The following is a 22,751-nucleotide window of genomic DNA, read 5'->3' as shown; positions in this document are numbered from 1 at the left end:
ACGCAACAGATTATATTAGACTAATATGGGAGGAATATGATTTTCCTGGTCTGGTTCTAGTCATAATTTGTTCTACAGTCCAAAGGGGAGAAAAATTCAATAACTTTCACTGTTCAAGTGTATAACTAACTGTCCATATGTGTCACATCAGAGTAAATGAGGCCTGTGCAGCCCTGTCCCCAGGTGGCACAAACACAGGCTTTCACATGAGTTGAGAGACTGGCAACAGAAGCTGCCAAGAATGAGCCTGTGTGAACACACAGACACACACACAGACACACACACACAGACACACACACAGACACGCACAGACACACACAGACACACACACCCAAATCTCCCATGCAAAATGGATGAGACACACCCATGCTGTGCCTGTGGATCACAACACAGCAGCATTTGGATCACAGGAGTGTGAGTGTGTGGCGTGTAGGTGTGTGTGTGTGTGTGTGTATGTGTGTGTATGTGTGACGCCTCCATCTCAACAGCTAGGCTAATGTTGAAGTGAGAAAAATGGGATGGGCCATCTCGTCAGCTCTGGCATCATTACAATATAATACGTACTGAAGTGCTTTACAACATAACATGCACAAGAGAAAAGAGATTAAAAATAGTCCTTTTAGTTCTGCATGATAATGAAGCGATCACACCTCCTCACACTGCAGACATGACATTCGACATATCTGCACATGTTGATATGCAAATTCATATCAGACGATAGTTTCACACATCAAGGCAGTTTCTTACGTGTTTCTTACGTGTTTTCCCTGAACATCAGCATGAGTGCACTGAGGAGCAGCAGTCAACAACATGTACATGTTTGTGTACACACAAAAAGTGTACCAAGCACAGTAAAACCATGAGCACCACAACCACAGCAGGAACACCAAAGATGCATGATCGTTCTTCCGGGAGGAGAGGGGCTCAAAGTCACAATGTCCACAATGCCAAGCAGCACTAAATACATCACAGAAGCAGGAGCAGACACAACCATGGTGTCCAGCGATCTTACCAGTCGTCCTCAGCAAAACTACCTTCCTCTGGCTCGGGTGTGTGACTGTGGGGTGAAGTGGAGAAGAGCACGTTGCAGAGAAGACAGTCAGCTGTGTTTGCATGCTCTAACCACACTCACACATTGGACATGAGAAGGGTTTGTTATTCAAAGAGGGGGTGGGGGGGCAGGAGCTGGACGTGCGGCTGACCCATGTGTCCAGGTCAGCCTGGAGACCAGAGGAAAAGCGGTTTGCTTGGTGCTGTGGGAGGCGGCCGTCAGAGGAAAGCGAGACGAGAGCTCTTTTTGAAAATGGAGAGAGTAGAGCGACCGGGGTGAGATGGGATAGCTTCCACTCCAGTTCCCCTCTATCAGGCGAGAGGATAGAAGGATGGAGGGCCCTGAGCCAGCGCTCCATCCACTGAGTGTGTGTGTGCTGCTCATGGCTGCCAAGTCCCCCCCCCCCCAAGCCCCCCCCACCCCTTGGGATTTTTAAATGTGCTCATTGCGTTCACTGCTCCAAGACGAGCCACCAAATTATTTTCACATCTCCGCTCTGGCACACTAATTACAGTCCGGGGCCTTTGTTATATAGGAGAGGTATCGGCACTGCCTGGATGTCGTCTACTGTGGTACATGGCTGGATGTGCTGGCCTGTCAATCCATACAACTCCCAGTCTTGGATCTCTCTTCACAAAGGACTGCAGCTCCATCAAGCGCTTTCATAGAGCCTCATCCACATCACCATATCTAGCGTCTTACGGTAAAGCCTTTACCCACAATCCATCTGGGCCAGTAGAGGCAGGCCCAGCACCGCTAGCCTACAGAGCATCTCCATCCCTCTGGATTTCATTCACGTCTCCACCCTTAGGGATGACTTCATTAATTACTGCACTACTTAATAGGTGGTGAGGAGGATGGGGGGGGGGGAGGGACCGCAGGGGGGTTTGGCACAGGAGAGCCAGTGATGAGCCCCGGGGCTCTGTTATTGTCACGTGTCTCCAGGCTCCTGGGGGCATGGGCATCCCTGGACCAGCAGCACCCAGCCAGACTGGAGACGTCTGAGGCCAGCCAGTGTGACTGGGCCTTGAAGAAGCTCTACTGGAGCTGAAAGACGCCGAGGATGGACGGCTTCTCTGTTGATCTGTGCTTGTCATCTTAGATATGCTTGTGAATACAGTATTTACTCTACACATATATATATATATACACATACACACACACGTGTATATATATACACATACACACACACACACCCCTCCTTGAGTCACCACCTTACCGCGGTGGAGGGGTTTGCGTGTCCTAGTGATCCTGGAAGCTATGTTGTCGGGGGCTTCATGCCCCTGGTAGGGTCACCCAAGGCAAACAGGTTCCAGGTGAAAGACCAGACAAAGCGTGGCTCAAAAAACCAACCATGAAGAAATACAACAATGGTTCTCAGTTGCCCCTGCCCGGAAGCGGGTCACCGGGGCCCCCCCCTGGAGCCAGGCCCGGGGGTGGGGCTCGATGGCGAGCGCCTGGTGGCCGGGCCTTTTCCCATGGGTCCCGGTCGGGCACAGCCCGAAGAGACAACGTGGGACCCTCTTCCAGTGGGCTCACCATCCGCAGGAGGGGTCATGGGGGTCGGGTGCAGTGTGAGACGGGCGGCGGCCGAAGGCGGGGGCCTTGGAGGTCCGATCCTCGGCTGCAAAAGCTAGCTTTAGGGACATGGAACGTCACCTCGCTGGCGGGAAAGGAGCCTGAGCTGGTGCGCGAGGTAGAGAGTTTCCGGCTAGATATAGTCGGCCTCGCCTCGACGCACAGCGTGGGCTCCGGAACCAGTCTCCTTGAGAGGGGCTGGACTCTCTTCCACTCTGGAGTTGCCCTTGGTGAGAGGCGTCGAGCTGGGGTGGGAATACTGGTTTCCCCTCGGTTCGGCGCCTGTACATTGGGGTTCACCCCGGTGGACGAGAGGGTAGCCTCCCTCCGCCTTCGGGTGGGGGGACGGGTCCTCACTGTCGTTTGTGCTTATGCACCAAACGGCAGCTCAGAGTACCCACCCTTTTTGGAGTCTCTGGGGGGGGTGCTGGAAAGCGCTCCTCCTGGGGATTCCCTCGTCCTCCTGGGGGACTTCAATGCTCATGTGGGCAATGACAGTGAGACCTGGAGGGGCGTGATTGGGAGGAACGGCCCCCCCGATCTGAACCCGAGTGGTGTTTTGTTGTTGGACTTCTGTGCTAGACACGGTTTGTCCATAACGAACACCATGTTCAAGCATAAGGGTGTCCATATGTGCACCTGGCACCAGGACACCCGAGGTCTCAGTTCGATGATCGACTTTGTAGTCGTGTCATCGGACTTGGGGCCGCATGTCTTGGACACTCGGGTGAGGAGAGGGGCGGAGCTGTCAACTGATCACCACCTGGTGGTGAGTTGGCTTCGATGGTGGGGGAGGACGCCGGTCAGGCCTGGCAGGCCCAAACGTAATGTGAGGGTCTGCTGGGAACGTCTGGCGGAACCCTCTGTCAGAAGGAGCTTCAACTCCCACCTCCGGGAGAGCTTCGATCATGTCTCGGGGGGGGCCTGGGACATTGAGTTTGAATGGGCCATGTTCCGGGCCTCCATTGTTGAAGCGGCTGACCGGAGCTGCGGCCGCAGGGCGGTCGGTGCATGTCGCGGCGGTAACCCTCGGACCCGGTGGTGGACTCCGGAGGTGAGGGATGCCGTCAAGCTGAAGAAGGAGGCCTATCGGACTTTATTGGCTGGTAGGACTCCAGAGGCAGCTGATGTGTACCGGCAGGCCAAGCGGAACGCGGCTTTGGCGGTCGCGGAGGCAAAAACCCGGGCATGGGAGGAGTTCGGCGAGGCCATGGAGAATGACTTCCGAACGGCTTCAAAAAGGTTCTGGACCACCATCCGGCGGCTCAGGAGGGGGAAGCAGTGCTCTGTCAACACTGTATACGGTGGGGATGGTGCGCTGCTGACCTCGACGGGGGACGTCCTGGATCGGTGGAAGGAATACTTCGAAGACCTCCTTAATTCCACCAACACGCTTTCCGACGTGGAGGCAGAGTCTGGGGACATCGGGGGGGGCCCTTCTATCTCTGGGGCTGAGGTCGCCGAGGTGGTTGAAAAGCTCCGCGGTGGCAGGGCCCCTGGGGTGGATGAGGTCCGCCCGGAGTTCCTTAAGGCTCTGGATGTTGTAGGGCTGTCTTGGTTGACACGACTCTGCAACATCGCGTGGACATCGGGGACAGTGCCTCTGGACTGGCAGACCGGGGTGGTGGTTCCCCTCTTTAAAAAGGGGGACCGGAGGGTGTGCTCCAACTTTAGGGGGATCACACTCCTCAGCCTCCCTGGGAAAGTCTATTCAGGGGTCCTGGAGAGGAGGGTCCGTCGGATTGTCGAACCTCGGATTCAGGAGGAGCAATGTGGTTTTCGTCCTGGCCGTGGAACAGTGGACCAGCTTTATACCCTCCGCGGAGTCCTGGAGGGTACATGGGAGTTCGCCCAACCAGTCTACACATGTTTTGTGGATTTGGAAAAGGCGTTCGACCGTGTCCCTCGGGGGCTCATGTGGGGGGTGCTCCGAGAGTACGGGGTAACGGATTTCCTGATCGGGGCTGTCCGGTCCCTGTACGACCGGTGCCAGAGTTTGGTCCGCATTGCCGGTAGTAAGTCGAACTTGTTTCCGGTGAGGGTTGGACTCCGCCAGGGCTGCCCTATGTCACCGATTCTGTTCATTACCTATATGGACAGAATTTCTAGGCGCAGCCAGGGTGTTGAGGGGGTCCGGTTTGGTGACCTCAGGATCGGGTCGCTGCTTTTTGCGGATGATGTGGTCCTGTTGGCTTCATCGGGCCGTGACCTTCAGCTCTCACTGGAGCGGTTCGCAACCGAATGTGAAGCGGCTGGGATGCGAATCAGCACCTCCAAATCTGAGGCCATGGTAATCGACCGGAAAAGGGTGGAGTGCCATCTCCGGGTCGGGGAGGAGATCCTGAACCAAGCGGAGGAGTTCAAGTATCTCGGGGTCTTGTTCACGAGTGAGGGAAGAATGGAGCGCGAGGTCGACAGGCGGATCGGTGCGGCGTCCGCAGTGATGCGGGCTCTGCATCGGTCCGTCGTGGTGAAGAAGGAGCTGAGTCGAAAGGCGAAGCTCTCTATTTACCAGTCGATCTACGTTCCTACCCTCACCCATGGTCACGAACTATGGGTAGTGACCGAAAGAACGAGATCGCGAATACAATCGGCCGAAATGAGCTTTCTCCGTAGGGTGTCCGGGCTCTCCCTTAGAGATAGGGTGAGAAGCTCGGTCATCCGGGAGGGGCTCAGAGTAGAACCGCTGCTCCTCCGCGTCGAGAGGAGCCAGCTGAGGTGGCTCGGGCATCTGATTAGGATGCCTCCTGGACGCCTCCCTGTTGAGGCGTTCCGGGCACGTCCCACTGGGAAGAGGCCCCGGGGAAGACCCAGGACACGCTGGAGGGACTCTCAGCTGGCCTGGGAACGCCTTGGGGTCCCCCAGGAAGAGCTGGCGGAAGTGGCCGGGGGGAGGGAAGTCTGGGCCTCCCTGCTTAGGTCGCTGCCCCCGCGACCCGATCCCCGGACAAGCGGCAGATGACGACGACGACGACACACACACACACGTATACATATATATACAATGCATAATCTCACGTTTAAATGAGAGTTGTGTATTCAACAATCTCAACTGAATTAGGTTCGGCTGTGAGAGGGGCGTTCAAAGAGGCATAATGCCACCAGCCTCCACTACAGTCCTGTTCCATCCCAACCCAACATCATGACCTCTGTCCCTTATCAGTTTCCTGGCTTGCTCCAGAACAGACTGCGTTGAACTCCGCTCGTCTTCCTCATGAAACAGTCGTCTGAGCGGCGCTCCTAAACGATGTCCCCCCCAGGAGGTCCGTGTCAGAAGGTGTGGGAGGACAGGAAGTCAGGGAGCGCACGCGCTCAGGAGACTCAGAGGGATCCCCGCATCAAAGACCCCGCGGCTCATCTGAAGCCAAGGCTCTCCTCGATGACAGTGAAGCACCCATCCATATTCATGAGAGACATGAGAGGGAGACCTCGTTTTCCAGAGATCCAAAGGCCCGTATCGCGATCCAGACATCTGCCTGGGGTTTAGATGGAGGGAGGAGTCTCAAAGTGTTCTGCCCCAGTTCTCCCACAGATATGGGACTTCCAGGCCCAAACCAGGACGTGTGGCTTGGAACGGCCCTGGGCCTCTAGACGAAACGGCTAGTCTGGGACTCTCGTGTCACCGGTGACAAATTTACAGGGCATACGTGGAACTACACTGTCATATCGTCGACTGGAGCAAAACCTAGTGGATCCATCATCACTGTGCTTCTGTGGGCTTCCATTGAAAGCCTGTCAGAGCCTTCGGCTCGGCTGAAACCGGCTTCCTTGTCCCTCAGCCTGCACTTCATCAATAGTGTTTTTAATTGAATCCTAACGGGATTAATCATGTTCTGTCATGCTGAGGCTCCACACAGATCCTCCCAGCTCCTCACACAGTCCTCTTCTCTCTCTCAGCACAGCCTTGGGGGAAATTAGCAACGTTCAGAAATAAACTGAAGGGATAAAACAAATTCATTAAGGACCGACTGAAGTAAATGTCAAGCCTTAATGGGATGAAGATAAACCCATCTCTTCGTTTTGAGTGTGACATGAACTAACTGGGAAGGATATCTGTGCGACAGCAATGGCTTGTTGTTTTAGAGTGACCATTGCCAGTGGTGCTGCGAATATTTGAATTACATGCAAACAGACTTTCAAAACCATCATCCTCGATGTGCATCATCACATTACTCGTAACCAGGCTCCCATTAGAGAAACAGGACATCACGTATGGGAGCTCTACAGTGACTCACCCAAAGAGAGAATTACAAAAAAATCGAAAGAAAGACGCTCTGGAACATTCTCCCTCAACTCCTCAAAGAAACGGTCCCTGAGCCACACACACACCAAAAAAGTGTCTTTGCGTGCGAATGTGTGTCCTGCCGTTATTTATAGTGTGTGTTGGGGGGGAGGAGCAGTGATGCGACTGCTAACGAGCAGGCTGGGGAGAAGACAGGGGCGCCAGATGTACTCTGTACACTCTGCAGCTAATGAAGGTGACTGGGGGCACATCCAGGGAGGGGAGGGGGGGAACAAGTTAGTGGTGAGGGGGGGGGGGGGGGGGGGGGGTGTAGGCTGGACTCACCCATAGGCTACACCAGCGACGGTGCACTTCTTGAACTGCATCACGTTGCAGGTCAGGGTCCCGGTCTTGTCCGAGAAGATGTATTTCACCTGTGGAAGAGTCAGAAAGGGGGGGGGGGGGGGGTCGGTCCTTTTGTTGCATCAGCCTGTTTTGTTCGTATTCAGGCTCCAGATTTATATGCAGGTAAATCACGACATATTCCCTATTCAAGGTGAGTGGTGCTGTATTGGTAATGTGTAGCGGCAGTGTAAGTGGTGGTGGGTTGTTAGCTGTGTTTGAGGTGAGTTACCTGTCCCAGCTCTTCATTCAGGTTGGACGTGCGGGCCATGGCAGGTGTGTTGGTGGGTTCATACAGCATGTCTGTGTCCTGGAGCAGAATTTGAGTACTTTTAGTCATTTCAGTTGGTGATAAAACTGTTGACCAACTGAGACCAGTCAAGATAAACTTGACCAACTTGACCTGACAGTTTGGATCTTCCCAGAATCCAGCTTTCTCAAATGGACTCAAATTGACTGCAAAACTCCCTTCTACAGAGTTAAAAATTCAGCAAAAAATCGATGGCATGTCCTGTTCTTCATCAGACAGCACTAAAGTAAACTGGAGGTCCTTCACTCACCCAGTTGATGAAGAAGGCCTGGGTGAACTTGATGACCTCCAGAGTGACCAGCAGACTGATGGGAATCAGGTTGTTGAACAGGATGATGAAGGTCAAGAAGTTGAGGCCAAAATTGGCAGCGCCTCCATCTGTCGGGGAGGGGGGGGTCAACAAGTTTGGGAGGGGGGGGGGGGGGAGAGAAGGAGCAACAGACAGACGTTTGTGAGAGCCCCAGGGGGGATCATCGGGAAGGTGAATATGCCCAAAGCTAGTCCCATCTGATGCCCAACGTTCTCCCCACGTCCACACCATGTCGAGCCCACGTTGAGCATCAGCTGGGAGAGTGTCTCTTCCACCCCACCTGGTCGTCTCACCACTGAATTGATCACATGCCCAATTGGTGTCCCGCGTTTGAGGAGGTCCTAGGGAGCCTCTGAGGGACAGATCTCGGCCATGTAATGCCTGAGCAGCCGCCTTGACGTCCAGCATGATCCCAGGCAATGATGTCCGCAAAGCTCTCTACCCCCTCCCCCCACCTCCCCCCACCTCCCCCCACCTCCCCCCACCCATCTGTGATGAAATGAAGCAAACCCATCAAAAGGAGACATCCACCACCACCCCACCCGACCCCCGGACACTCGCAGCTCACACACACACACAAACCCCTCATGATGATGCGGATTACCTTTCCTCAGCTTGCGGGGAATTGGCAAGAGTGACCTTCCTCTACCCAAGCGTTCTCCCCCTCTAGCATAGCAGGTGGAGACCCTTCCCCGTGACAGAATGGTTGCAAAACATAAATAGTAGAAAGAGGCGGCGGGATGGAGGCTACTGCTATTTGAACGACCGCACACACAGTGGAGGGGGTGCTTGCCCGAGGTGAGGGGGGGGGGAGACAAACGTGTTGGGATGTTCTCAAGACAAAAGGAGAAGGGTTCGGTCCAAAGCACATTCCCAACCAACAACCAGTGGAAAAGAGAGGGTGGAGGGCTTTGATTTGGATATTTGTGTCGAGAAAGTCGGCTTCCTTTTTCTGGCGTTTGTGGGGTTGTTGTCGGCGACGCTTATTCTAGGAGGGGATTGGGTTGAGATCAGATCAGCAAACGGCAAGTCAATCACAACAAACCCAGACATGCACAAGCCACGACTCAACCCTATCTCCACGTTATTACTTTAAAACCAATTTGACTCCTAACATCACATCTGAGTAGGCTGCTGCGAGGGTGGCGGATCTGCTGCATCATGCGTACCCCAACTCTAGAGGAGACGAGCACATCTAAACATTAGCGAAAGAGCAGCCGCAACGTCTGACGACTTCTAGGGGACGGCATCACGAACAAAGGTTGACACGCGCACACACACACACTGCGCTGTGGGTTAACAGGTGCAGTGCGAGGTCAGCGTTTCGCAGACACAAACAGTCAGCAAAAACGGAACCATCCAGAAAAAAAAATAACCACTCAGCTACCTGCTATTTAGTGGACATGGCTTTAACCGACAGTGAGATGTAGCAGGCGGTGTGAATGCATAACAAATGGCCGCCACCCATTTTTCTAAGTCAATCTACATAGCGGTAGGGTGTTTAAGATCTTTAAACTGGGAAGGACGCCAGCTAAGACTAATGTCAGCCCTGCGCTGGGACAAAGTCACATGAATTATTCATCTTGTGTGCATAATCCCAGATCTCTCTGACACGTGGGTCATGTTGCTTGATGTGTGGCGGAGTTCGGGGCACCCCCACTGTTCGCCTCGCCGTGCGTCTGGACATTGGTCCGTCGGTCCGCGTGAGACGACAGGTGTCGAGGTGCAACACCAGGGACACGGAGGAAGGGCGTGGCACTGAGGGGAGGATCTACGCATGGGGGATCATTTGCCACCTCTCTCTTTTGTCACAGGTTGGATAATCTGCAGTGGACCGAGTCTCATCCCCCCCTTTAATAAAAGACATACAACCAGTCTCAAAATGGACGCCTGCTTTATGACTCACCTTCCCCCGTGTTCACTACAACACACAGGAGTACTGTGTGGAGGTTTGAGCTGTGGGCTGAATGCTCTGGCACAGACAGTTTGAGGAGCCAACTGGACTAGGTACAGTAGCGTCATGGAAGAGGGGACAGGGTAAGTCATAAAACAAGCTGATGTTGGTAAGGACACAACCCCTCCCACACAGGCCTATAGAGTACAGAGTGATGGCTGGAGGGACGGCTTCAAACAGTTTGCAAACAAGGCCCAGAGCGTCATCACAAAAGACACTACATCGCAAAGATCTTTTGTAAAGGACAAATGCCAGCGGATCCTTTAATGGTCTTTAAGGGGATGTTTACTAGCCTTTACATAAGGCTGTGGACATTGTATGATCTGCTTGTCAACAGCTGTGTATGTGACATGGGAACTTCCTATTTTAGATGTGGATGTTTTCTACATGTGCATGTTAATCTTGGAGCACGTTTTTTTTTTTTTTTTTTGCATCTTGCTCTGTCTACTGGAAAATATCAACACAACAAAACGAGGCAGCGGAGGCATTTAGAAAATGTCAACCCTCGCCCCCCTGGGCTGCACTGAGCCTCGGTGGCAAACACATCAGGAGGAGCTGCCTGGCTGAGGGAAGCTTCCTGAGTGCAATGTCATCTGCCTCACAGACACAGAGCAGACAGGAAGTGCCCTGGTTCGGTTGTGGTGAAAGAGGCTTTTTTTAAATGTATGATTAATATTTGTTTTGCTTTGTTCTAGAAGGGGACAGTGGGAGGTAAAGGGTCTGAGGCCTGTGTTTGCAGAGAGTTTAAAACACGCCACACGAGATGGGAGAAACGGAAGGAACACTGTTTGAATCAGGCACTAAAAACAACTAAAAGAGAGTATAGTGTAAGATAGCTGGAGGGTATAACCTATGGTCGTATCGCTGGTGTCTGAGGTATCCATTGCAAGGGCCCATATAGAGGAGGGACACCATTATGGGGTAGAGAAAGGGTGAGGTGGGGGTGGGGGGGACTAAGGATGGGGGGGGCTTCATTTGCTTAGCAAAGGCAGAGCTTCAGTTAGGGGTTAGTAAGGGAGGGTCATTCACAGATGGCCAAGGCTTTTAAATGGTTGTTACCTGGAGCTGTTAAAAAACGACAACAACAAAGAAAACAAAAAAATCAAACAGAACGTTAGAAAGGAAACCAAAATGTCCAGCAGCGCAGTGATATTCAACCATTTCTCCTTCATCATTCACATCACATGGCTATGCATGTCACAACTTTCATTACGTTTACAGGGAATTAGGAAATTCCCAATTGCCACATATTTCACTTGTGTTACGATACATACTTTAACAGAGGCAACGTAAAAAAGAAACAAAACACACTGACATTAACTGAGGTAACTCAAAACAACGAAGAATTAAGCGGACAAGGTGACAAGTGAGACAAAATATGTGGAATATCTCTATCTATATGTGGAGGGGGATCAGCCGGCTCTCTTACAGTTCAGGTCCATGTACCAGGCAGCATTGCCGTACTGGTACTTCCAGATGGTCTGTCCTATGGAGCACACCAGAGAGATGGCTAGCAAGCAGCCAAACAGGACCAAGATCTGGAAGTTGGTGATGCGCTCCACGTTCGACAGCTTCAGAGGAGGACGAGTGGAGTTCTGGACAGAGGATGACAGAAGGCTGCTAGTCACCACAGCAGAAACAAGCAAGTTGGAGAGACAGTCGTTATGAACATTGTTTTTGTTTATGAGAATGAGGTTTGTTTTAGTTCAGTGTTCCGGATATTTCTGCAGGATAGAGGAGGGTGTGTCTCTTGCACTAGAGACCAAAGTTGATATGGAGAGATGGGAGTTCACCTGCATAAGTTTGGTGTCATGCCCTGTGTAGACCACTATGCCATGGATCCACTGTGTGTTCCTCAACTGTGCTCCCCGCAGTAAGATCTGGTCTGGACCCAGACTGCTGGTGCTGGATTTGAGAAAACACAACTCGGATAAGGTTGATGGACAGTGGTACATTGTCTACTGACTGTGGCTTCAGTTAAATGCATGCCAGTTAAACCCTGTGCTGTGATTTCTGAGAATGTGCAAAAATAGAGTTAATATCTGGATTATGCCCACACATATCAGATTCGATAGCCAGGACATAACTGCCAAATATAAAATGACGAAGCCGTAACAGAAATGTACATAACAGTTTATTACAAAACAAGGCTAAGGTCCTAAATAAAAACACATAAACCTAAACCAGGTGCTTGTATTTGTTCAGTGAAGAGATTAAATATTCTGAAAAAGCATGTGATTCAGTGAGGCTGGCCCCCGGCCCAGCTCCTACTGGCCCTAAGCTGTCTGCAGCAGCTGCCTGGCCAGCAGCAGGAAGCCACACGCCCAGAGCCAAGTCCCACCTGTGTCCGTCCAGACGGATGTTGCCGACAAACTCGTACAGATGGCGGTTGGGGCTCTCGCACTCCATGCGGCCGGAGAGACGCATCAGGCTGTCAATGTCCTTGATCTCCGAGGTGATCTGGAGCCCCTGTAGAAACACACACACACACAAGTTCACTGCAGATCAGCCACCCCAATCAGATTTCGGTTTGACCAGAGTCCACCAATAGAGAGGTAGGAGTCATCACCTGTCGGATCTTGAGGTTGGTTTCTCCGTCCAGGTTGGAGGTTTCGATGTAGCACATCCCTTGTGGTTCACTGGTTTGGAGGGAGAGGAGGACAAGCTTGGAGTGGATGATGAACAGTCATCTACACAGTCTTTCAGCAAACTAAATGAATGCTCATTCATTCATGAACTGACTTGTTCAGGGAGGTAATCTATTCTGGGAAGATAACCCAAGTCAAGGTCAGAGCAAATAAGGATGTTAAACAAAGTCTCTGGTGTCCCTTTGATCAATACATCAAAATCGAACTTTTGGTTTTAATGGCTAAGTTCACATTAAAAGTTCATGGTTCAATTCCAACCGCAGGTCTAAATACCCACTTGACAACCCAATTGGAAACAGGGACACCCAGGGTTAGATAAGGCTAACATCTCTGTTTGCAGCTGCCCTTGAATTCAGTTGTCTTTCAGGGGAAGCTACTGTACACAACATGCCAGAGAGAGAAAGAGAGGTATAGAGAGAGAGAGAGGTATAGAGAGAGAGGTAGAGAGAGAGAGGTAGAGAGAGAGAGGTAGAGAGAGAGAGGTAGAGAGAGAGGTAGAGAGAGAGAGAGAGAGAGAGAGAGAGAGAGAGAGAGAGGTAGAGAGAGGTAGAGGTAGCGAGAGAGAGAGAGGTAGAGAGAGAGTGCAGAGAGCAAGGGCTACAACCACAGCAGACAAATGGGCCTTGGACAGATACTGGGCACAGGGACAGAGTTCCAGAGCGTGCTGGGGCTTAAGGTGGGACGGGCCGCTGCTTAGCTGCTCTTTGAATAGGATGATTTATGTAGGCCAAGGGCTGTCCAAAAAATTATAAATAAATACATCAGTGTGGGGTAAAAGAAAATCAAAAAGGCCTGGGCACTCAAGCTGAGCCATTGGGTGCCAATAAGGGATTTTCTATCCTGAGAAAAGCAAGTTGCTCAGTATGGATGGCCAAGGAAGCTTTTCCAAAGCCAATAACAGTGACAAAACACTGGTCTGAGTATCTATGTGCCACATATTAGCCAAAAGTGAAAGATCTGCATACAGTACATGCTCTAGAGAGGAGGAGGTCCCACTGCATGTCTGCTACCATGTGTTTCAATGAGCTTGAAATGTGTCTGCATGCAAGTTACGTGCATGCACAGTGAGGAGCATGTATACACAGCAGATCTAGAAGTCCCTATCTCAAGTCTCACATGGTCTATATCTAGGCTCTGCCTTGAAAGTATGTGGGGGTCCACCATGGAAAAATATGAATTAAAAATAGAATTCCACTTTTCAGAGTGGAAAAAAATTACTCACTAACCAAAACAAAGAATGCTAAGAAGTCAACCTTGTGTCCACTGACCCCGAGCATTTCAATCTGACTTTTACCAACATAATCAGAGTGCTTCCTGTCTACAGACTTGAAAATTAAATATTTAGCAGAAACCTGAGCGGAAACACAAAAGGTCCTACATGCCCCCCCTTCCCATCATGCACTCTGGCGCAGAAGTTTCCTGACCTGGACGAGAGGATGACGAGGTCAGCCGGGAGGTGATCCCCATTGGCCGCTTTTACTACCTCCCCAACAGCCACCTGATTTTACCCACCATGCACCAGCAGGGGGGGTGGGGAGCAAGATGGTCACACGCACAGGGGAGGATGAGAGGGAGACGAGCAAGACATGGAGGGAGAGGAACAGAACAAACATCAACAGGGAGGAAGGAAAAAAAGCAGAACCCTTTAACAGCAGGGGAGAGAAATTGCACAATGCACCCGTTAGCATGAATGGCAGGTCTGGCTGATCATCTGGCCGTACTCAAAACACGTTTGGACAAGGTTATAAAAACTGAATGGGGTAATTCACAGCAACAACACGCAGTGCAAATAGTATGACCCACACAGGGGATATATCAACGGTATGAGCAGTATCTATTTTTATTAGCCACAGACTAGTTGAAGGCAGGCTATAAACCGGTTCCTGCAACTGCGTCTCTAACAGTGAAACAGCAGAAGTTGACTTCAGCCTGGGGGCTCGTTCGAGCTTTTTGTTATCTGCGCAGGAAATGAACGAAAGCCTTCAAAAGCTAGTGTGACGTCGTTCAGCGAAACAAAAGCGACCTGGTCCAAACAGGTTTTGATAGGGTCATGGAAGCGAGGCACACGTCTGGTCAGTCATAGTTCAATACACACGGCAGCTACACTGTCTGAAAGAGGTGATGGGTCCCGTTCGAAATCTGCCTCACAACTCACTGTGGCATTAGGCTGTGGGAAAGGCTACAGAGAGCAACGTTCACAACAGCCAGCACGTCACCAGAGCAGAAACCATGACAGAGTTCCATACACTTCATGTCATCTCTTAATTGGGCACCAGCATCACTTCCTCAGAGAGGGATGAAGACAGAGGAGGAGAGGGGGGAGACGGAGGGTTGTCCCCTGGCTGTGGGTGGGTGGTGAGACCCTCCTCTACCTGGATGATAGGAGGATAGCATCCGCAGGTATGTAATCTGTGCCATTTACTGTAATTATATCTCCCACCACTACCTGGAAAAAATCAACTGGTTATTGGTGGGTACAGCTGGTGCCAGTGACAGAGCTAACATGAGGGACAGAAAATTAAAAACGTACTGTAAATTCATGTTACTGAGTTTTTTGGGGGGGGTTCATCAACAACAAATGAATATGTATCCCCGTTTGCACTGAAATACTTTATGTCTGGGAAGCGATCAAAGGATGTAGGCGACGTGGCATCGATGACCATTTCGTACCCGAGCTATCTAACAGTGGAAATTCATCAAGTTATATTTCTCCATCGTAAGTTATGCCAGCTGCAACACCATTAACCTGACTGTACACTCTCTGGTCATTTAGTGTGAAAAGCTCTTATTGTGAGAGATAAGTGCTGGAGAGAGACTCCAGACACACAGCAGAAGGACAGAGCTTCTACAATATGCATGATCTGAGATGCAGAAACATTCATTATTCACAATCTGCAATATCCAAGAAAATTCCTCACAGTAATGGTGACAAAGGGCAAAAACCTCCTCCCCACTTGAAATGACAATATATTTACGACTGCCACTAAATGATTGATGATGCTCAGCTTCGAAAGCCTGTTTCTGGACCTGGCCAGATATTGCAGAGGGTAAATCTTTTTAATGTGTATTTGGCCTTTCATGCCCTCACCTCCCCCATCTTCAGATGAACAGAGGAACAGGTTGCGTGGCTAAAGGCATGTGCTTTCTAACGACTCACTCCAGGGGCTATTAATAGACCCCCCCCCCCCAATCTCTTCAATGCACTTTTACGGCTGCATTTTTTTCCTTCCCTTTTGACACAGTAATTAAGTTGGCGCTTTGGAAGCACAGGGGAAAAGATGTTCTCTATCTCCGGGCATAGCCTTCTTCTCACTGTCCACACGGACGCAGTGGGTTCATTAGTGGCTGGATGCTGACAGGAAACAAACGGGTGGTTATGAGGAGGAGGGGGGGGGGGGGGGGGAGGGTTCAATGTGTGAACATGTGTGAGTGTCTTCATGTGTGAGTATGTATATGTGCACACGCGTGTGATTCCTAGTCGGCAGCTTTCACACTTTCACATCTGTTTGTGGCTCTGGTTGATGAACACCCCTCCAGGAACATCCCTCTCCTGATGTTCGGACATGAGACTGCAGTTTGGTAACATACCTTTTCCCAGTGTACGATTTCCCAGGCACCATTCCTTAGTACTAAGGAGAAGAGAGAGAGACAAGAGGCAGAGAAGCGTTATGACACAATAAGACACCATCTTGGCTGTTCACCTGTCTAATACACATGTGAATGTGTGGCCAGTGCTTGCGGATGCGTGTGCGCTACAGTACGTCTACGACACGGCCCAGACACATTTACCTTGACATTCTTTCCTGTTGACGACACTGTCGGCATTATGACGTTTCTGCAAGGAGAGGAAGCCATTAGTGTCGGTCGCATCTAGTCGTGCGTCACCCTCCAGGGGGGCGGGGGGGGGGGAGGAATCGCTGGGGTCGGACTCGAGATCCGACGAGGGGGAACAGAAGCTCGTCAGACACAGACACAATCTCCGCTGGAGATTACAAGCCCGGGCTTTGATCTCCCTTTAATGGGGAGACAGGCTGGAGAAGCTGACACCATAAACATTTCCAGCGTGGAGCTGGGCTGATCTCAGCCTGCAGACACAGATTATACACAGGCGGAATATGTAAACACCTACTGCCTGCTGCTAGATGAGCTCACTATCATTGTGTTGGTTTGATGTGAACGTTAGTGGGTATTCCTCTCTGGGTCTGTGATTATGCTCCATGTGGAAGGCGGGAAGAGAGACAAGGACTGCACTCCAAGTGCTTCAAAAATCTGAAGAGAACCAACTTGCTGTTGCTAACGCTATCCCTTATTGATCCCCCCCCCCCAAAAAAAAAGAAATATATATAAATTGCTTATCTAAAAACGATTGATTCTCTTCCAATATCTGAGGGAAACTCCTCAGGCATGAGACCAGGGAAAAGGTGTTTTTGAATGCCGGCTTTGTAAATGAAAAAGGCTACAATGCTGTGGGTTCTGATGTGACGTGAGCACCACAGGGCAGTCTTTGTGTGCATGTCTCCTTTGAGGAAGTGAAATCATTACAGGTTGCCTAGAGATGGACTCAGCAACCCCTTCCCCCAACCCCCCTTCTTCTATTCTCTCTCCATTTTTCTCTCTCTTCTTTCCACCTTTATCCCCCTCGATCCCTCTGCCCTCCATTAGTCTCGGGCTGGTGAAATCCAATAGAATTACATTTCATTAAATATCCCTGCAACATGCAGTAGTGTTTAATGAAGAACCAGCACCGCCCGCCCCCCCCCCCCCCGCCCCCATTTCCCTGTCTGCGTCTGCACTACACAGAGAAAGTTAGAGACCTTTAAGAAGCTCATTCATCATTGCGCATGCACTGAGCCACTGTACCTCTGTCTCTCTCTCCCCCTCTTTATCTGTCTCTCCCTCCCCCTCTTTATCTGTCTCTCTCTCCCCCTCTTTATCTGTCTCTCCCTCCCCCTCTGTATCTCTCTCTCTCCCCCTCTTTATCTGTCTCTCTCTCCCCCTCTTTATCTGTCTCTCTCTCCCCCTCTTTATCTGTCTCTCTCTCCCCCTCTTTATCTGTCTCTCTCTCTCCCCCTCTGTATCTCTCTCTCTCTCCCCCTCTTTATCTGTCTCTCTCTCCCCCTCTGTGCCTGTCTCTCTCTCCCCCTCTGTGCCTGTCTCTCTCTCCCCCTCTTTATCTGTCTCTCTCTCCCCCTCTTTATCTGTCTCTCTCTCTCCCTCTGTGCCTGTCTCTCCCTCCCCCACTGTATCTGTCTCTCTCTCCCCCACTGTATCTGTCTCTCTCTCCCCCACTGTGCCTGTCTCTCTCTCATTCTCCTGCCTCCCTCCCTCGCTCTCTTTCACTCAGTCTTTCTCTCCCCTTGGCTGTCTCACTCTTCTCACCTCTACTTTCCCCCTTCAGCGAAAGGAGACAGAAGAAGTGTTTAATCACAGTGCAGAGAGAGGGGACGGGGGAGGGAGGGAGAGAGAGAGAGAGAGGGTGCTGCAGGTGGGAGGAATGCTGCAGTATGGGGTCTCTGTAGACACCAGCTACAGGAGGGAGATTGGAGGAGAGGAGATCAGAAAAGGACAGGTCCCTGGCTGCCTGCACCTGCACAGCTGGCTGCATTCACAGGCTAAAAGCCCCCTTAAGGCAAAACCCAGGCAAGGGAGGAAGGACGAAGTGAGGGATTAAGGAACGGAAACCACGTGAGGAGAACGCAGACAGACGTTTTCTAAAGATGTTCCCCAAAGGGGAACCGTCTCTTTAATGTCAGCTGAATTGAGTTGTGAACCAGCAAGAACCGAGTTTAATTAGCACTGAAGGTGTTGGATAGACTATACAACACTGCGGACCAGATAAGCCTGCAGGTTGTGGACCTTTTCGGGAAAAAAGTAAGCAAGAGGATCTAAAAATACACCTGCTTGCGTATACAGTATTAGGTTATTGATTTGGTGGGCTGGATCACAGGAGATACATCATCTAATCTATGGGATTTACTGATTTGCTTCATGGGGGAGGGAGTAGGGGCAGTGTGATCGATGACGCGTGCTTCATGAAACTGTTAGGTGCGGAGGGGGGGGGGGGGGGCTGGTCCTATCATGTGATGTCATCATAAAGGAGACAGAGAGAGAGACATCGAGAGAGAGACAGAGAGAGAGAGAGAGAGAGATATGTGTGTGTGTGTGTGTGTGTGTGTGTGCAGGTGACCTTCACCATAAAGAGTGAGTCATCACCTCTTGTTTTACACGCGAGGAGGAGAAGCGCTGTGCTGGTCACTTCTCTGCTAGATACTTGCTAATGCTACAAGGTAGCGGTCCGCAGGGAGCGAGAGAGGCAGCGGATCGTATTGCAGGGTCACAGCACTACGGCACGATGCAGCAGCCCCCTGGCTGTGTTCGCTACGCTCGTCTGGAAGTGCTCCACGTGATTGTTTCGCAGTGTGGAAAAGTGGCTGAAAAGACAATGTGGTTTACGAGGCTAAAACCAGCACCTTTTGGGACGCGATTCAGTTGAGTGTGTTGAACAGGATGAACGGAGATGTTGGTCATTGTAAAGTGTGAATGTGTCTCTGCCCGCTTAGCAAGCATGTGCTCCTCTGCAGGAACAGGGCCATGTGGTGGCTCTGGGCTGACAAGTTGTGTTGTTTGTTCATGCTAGCTGTTATTATGCAGAGCGTACAGTATATAGGTTAATTGATGGAATGAGTAGCCAGGGTGCAAAGAGCACAGCTGTGGCCTCTGGGCAAGTGTGTGTGTATGCTGTCTTTGTGTGCATGTGCTTTGAGTGCTCGTCCTTGGGTACAGCATGTGTGTGTGTGTGCGTGTGTGTTTGTTTGGGGCTCCCCTGGTGTGCTCATGTAACCATCACTGTCTCCTCTCTGCTCCACAGGGATCTCAGATTCGACACTCGTCGGAGGTGGAACCTGATTCCAACACAAGCCAGACTGTGCAGCTCACTGAGCAGCTTCCCACTCTTTCCATCCCGGCAGCTCAGCCACACAGAGACAAACAGCTCCTGCACATCCACAGTGGAAACAGGGAGCCCAGCCGGGGCTCCAGTCCTGCAGCAGCATCTGATTGAGGGGGTCGGACGTTTGTCGAGTTCCCTCACCAGGTCCTCAATGAACTCCTTGACTGCAGCCACCACCAGGATGAAGAGCAGGGGCACCAGCGTGGTCCAGCGGCCAGTTGGCGACACGTCCGGGATTTGCTAGAAGAAGAAAACAAAAACAAAACTGAAAGAACAGGAGTGAACAGGAGACCTGTTTCCCCCCCCCCCCCATCAAGGACTGGACAAAACGTGCGGCGGTCCACTCTGTGAACACAACCCAGGTACCAGGATGTTTTGGTGTTCCGACGTCACAAGGCGGAGTGTAGACCAGTCCAGGTCCGCTGTCCCCGGTCTCTTTCCGACCCACCCACCCCCCACCGACCCACCCACCCCCCCACCGACCAACCCACCCCCCATCACCATCACACACACATCCATGACACACCCGCGTCCATCACGCACACACACGACCATAAAGCCCTACGTGACACCACCGTGTCACACGGGTGCCCTTGAGCCTGGCGAGAGGCTGTTTGTCAAGCAGAGGCCTGCCGGAGCAGCTCTGAAGGAGGCCGTTAACCATTAGGGTGACGGGGGGGGGGGCATGGGAGAGGCCAGGAGATGGAGCAGGAGGACATCTGTCACTCCATCAGTGTGCGTGTAGTGAGGACACGAGGGCAGGTCTCGCTGACAGGCTGGGTGTACACAGGGTGTCACCGGGTCTTCCGGGTGGAGAGGCGATGCTGAATATGGAGATGTACAGGACGAAGAAAAACCGCTGTGGAGTCCATAACAGGCAGCAGGACTGCGTCCTTGGGATATGCTAACTACTTGCTCATCTACATTTCAGATAGGGTTCCATGGGTTATATTTAGCAACTACTGTGAAAGCTGATGGTTCTCAAGAACTACACTAAGCTTGGTGATGTAACCTGTACAATCTTCCATAGCAGGGAGTGCCTTTCTTCAAAAAAAAACCCAGACTTGAGCCTTTTATCTCTGGCCCCTCCTCCTCCTGTTCCGCCTCCTCCTCATCAGGGATGTTGTATTCAAGGTCGCAGCATTGACGAGCTCGGTAATGAAGACTCACCCCAGCTGCTCTTCAAAGGCCTGACCTCAAGGTCAGGAGTTTAGCCTCCAACGTCCTCCAAACTCTCATTAGTGAGGCGGTAGTCAGCAGAAACTCTGGGCGTAAACCTGAATCTCATAAAGCCTGCCTGTGTTCCACTGTCTTCTCTATCTGCCCTGCGCTTTGAACACCTGGGACCTGGTTTTACAGTGGTCAGAAGTGGAATCTGAGATGCAAGCCAAAGGGTTTAGGGAGGGAAAAATTGAAATCTTTCCAGGGCGATGATATGAAGGGCTCTGAGCCCGGTGTTGGAGAACAGGACTGCTTCTGTCATGTCTCTCGTGCATCTGGTACAGCAAATCACTGAGATGACACTGTCCATGACAGCCTATGCATTTTTACGGCTTTTTACAGCATGATGTGTCCACGCTGTGTTCTAATCTCATTTCCTTTGGAGGCTATCACATGTTTTATTTATTGTGAGCCTACAGTGTTGCTAGGGCAGCAGTGCAAGTGCATGATTACATTTGTGTGGATGTGTGTGTCGGTGTGTTCAATATTAAATTATACGCAGACATTTGACCTTTGAAAAGTAGCGTCCAGGCCATATCGAACCTTAATAAGAAAATGATTTCCCATACACACACACACACACCCTTTCCCCTCCCTCCCCCCTCTTACCTGCAGGAGTGCGATGAAGAGAAAGAAGGAGTTAGCTGCCCTTCTGAACTGGGAGTAGAGGAAGCGAGGCAGGAAAGTCAGAACATTATACTTGGCCGTGCTGCAGAGGAGAAAGAGAATCGGAGAATGGAAAGGAAGAGAAGAGGGAAAGAAAAAGGAGAGAAATGGGGGAGGGGGGGTGGAGAAAAGGGTTTACTTCAGTGAGAACAGTTACTAGATGTTTATATTTAGCAACACAGTGTCAAAATGCAAGAACCTGACCACCCAAGAGGCCAAGTCATCAATCTAGTCTTTGAGGGGAACCAATTTAGTGATACACATCTCCTCAACCCCTTTAAGCCCAACTCTTCCCAGGAACAGCTTGCCAAGTGGATGGGGTGGCTGAGACGTATGTGTGTGTGTGTGTTGGTTGTGCGCACTGTGTGTGATGAACGGCAAGCCAGTGGACTAAATGACCATAAAGCATAATCAGGAGGAACATGGAAGCTGGCAGGGTAGGGGGGTCGTAAAGCGTCCCTGGCCGACGTGATCTACAGTAGTCAAGGGGGTGGAGAGAGGCTAGCAGGGCCCTCAGCCCGGGACCTTCTCTGATTTACAGCCACATTAAAGGCTGGTCGGGGCGAGGCACTTGGGAGAGATATACTGTACGCGGTGATGTATGCTGAGCCACCGGCACTACCTTGTTTACACAAACACACGCGCGCGCAACCCACAAACACGCCCGCACAAACAGACACGCACACTCCGGTCGAGATAACAGATTGCAACCAGAGCAATCAGAAGGGGGCGGAAGGTTAGCTTGTTATCAGTGCTTTGCATGTTCTATTGACACTGTACATTAGATACAATGCTAAGCTACTCCAGGAAGCAGTGGGGAGATAGTGTAGCCTAGCACAAGCAGAAGGTCATTCATTCATACAGGCACGCACACGGAAGGCAGCCCATCCCCCGATCCAGAGAGCCCTCAGACAGACACATCACCACCAACGAGCAGACAGCTGGCAAGCATGGCGAGACTGGCAGACAGTCAATGACAAGAGATAGTGCTCCATCCATCCACTGTCTCCCCTGCTTACTGGCAGTGTAGGCTGTCTGTCTGGGTGCCGCAGAGGTGTACAACCAGCGTGTGTTCTCGCTACGTCGAGAAGGGTGCAAAAGAATAAAAAAATAAAAATAGAGATGCCATCAAAAACTTCCTTTTATTGAATCTGTCCCCTATCGATGTGACTATACTTCCTGTCTGTATCTTCACTTCAGGTGGGAAGGAGCCCTCGGAGAATTCAATCTATAAATGTATAGGTTGAATGTTGGAGGTGTAACCTTTAAACCTCTGAGAGTGGGTAGATGTGTGTACTAAGGGAAATGTCATGGAGCCATCATCACAGGCTTTGTCGCCCACTGGTTGGTCCATAATAGAGTGTTGATCTAAGTCAACCTTCACCAATGAAAACTATTCAATAGAGCTGTTGTTGAGAGTGAAGGGAGTGACTTGAAGAA

General features: G+C 51.1%; 1 protein-coding gene across 6 annotated transcripts in view; it reads right to left on the bottom strand.

Moving 5' to 3' along the window:
- The window catches only part of atp8a1 (ATPase phospholipid transporting 8A1), an 85,707-nt gene that overhangs the window by 46,550 nt on the left and 16,406 nt on the right, over nucleotides 1–22,751 (bottom strand). Inside the window, exons 3-15 of one of the 6 annotated variants that reach the window (XM_047022989.1) lie at nucleotides 21,255–21,354; nucleotides 19,566–19,664; nucleotides 16,265–16,310; nucleotides 16,064–16,104; nucleotides 14,848–14,921; nucleotides 12,397–12,466; nucleotides 12,169–12,296; nucleotides 11,621–11,732; nucleotides 11,257–11,422; nucleotides 10,887–10,892; nucleotides 7,814–7,941; nucleotides 7,486–7,563; nucleotides 7,197–7,285 (exon numbers count right to left, since the gene is read on the bottom strand). In XM_047022989.1, coding sequence (XP_046878945.1) covers nucleotides 7,197–7,285; nucleotides 7,486–7,563; nucleotides 7,814–7,941; nucleotides 10,887–10,892; nucleotides 11,257–11,422; nucleotides 11,621–11,732; nucleotides 12,169–12,296; nucleotides 12,397–12,466; nucleotides 14,848–14,921; nucleotides 16,064–16,104; nucleotides 16,265–16,310; nucleotides 19,566–19,664; nucleotides 21,255–21,354 — 1,137 coding nt within the window. Of the gene's footprint in view, nucleotides 1–1,012; nucleotides 1,058–7,196; nucleotides 7,286–7,485; nucleotides 7,564–7,813; nucleotides 7,942–10,886; nucleotides 10,893–11,256; nucleotides 11,423–11,620; nucleotides 11,733–12,168; nucleotides 12,297–12,396; nucleotides 12,467–13,899; nucleotides 13,974–14,847; nucleotides 14,922–16,063; nucleotides 16,105–16,264; nucleotides 16,311–19,565; nucleotides 19,665–21,254; nucleotides 21,355–22,751 lie in introns of those variants that run through there. The other 5 variants (XM_047022980.1, XM_047023022.1, XM_047023013.1 and 2 more) reach the window with 5 other exon arrangements.

Source organism: Hypomesus transpacificus, chromosome 1, assembly GCF_021917145.1.
Source record: "Hypomesus transpacificus isolate Combined female chromosome 1, fHypTra1, whole genome shotgun sequence".
Lineage (NCBI taxonomy): Eukaryota > Metazoa > Chordata > Actinopteri > Osmeriformes > Osmeridae > Hypomesus > Hypomesus transpacificus.
This window is presented reverse-complemented; position numbering and strand designations above follow the sequence as displayed.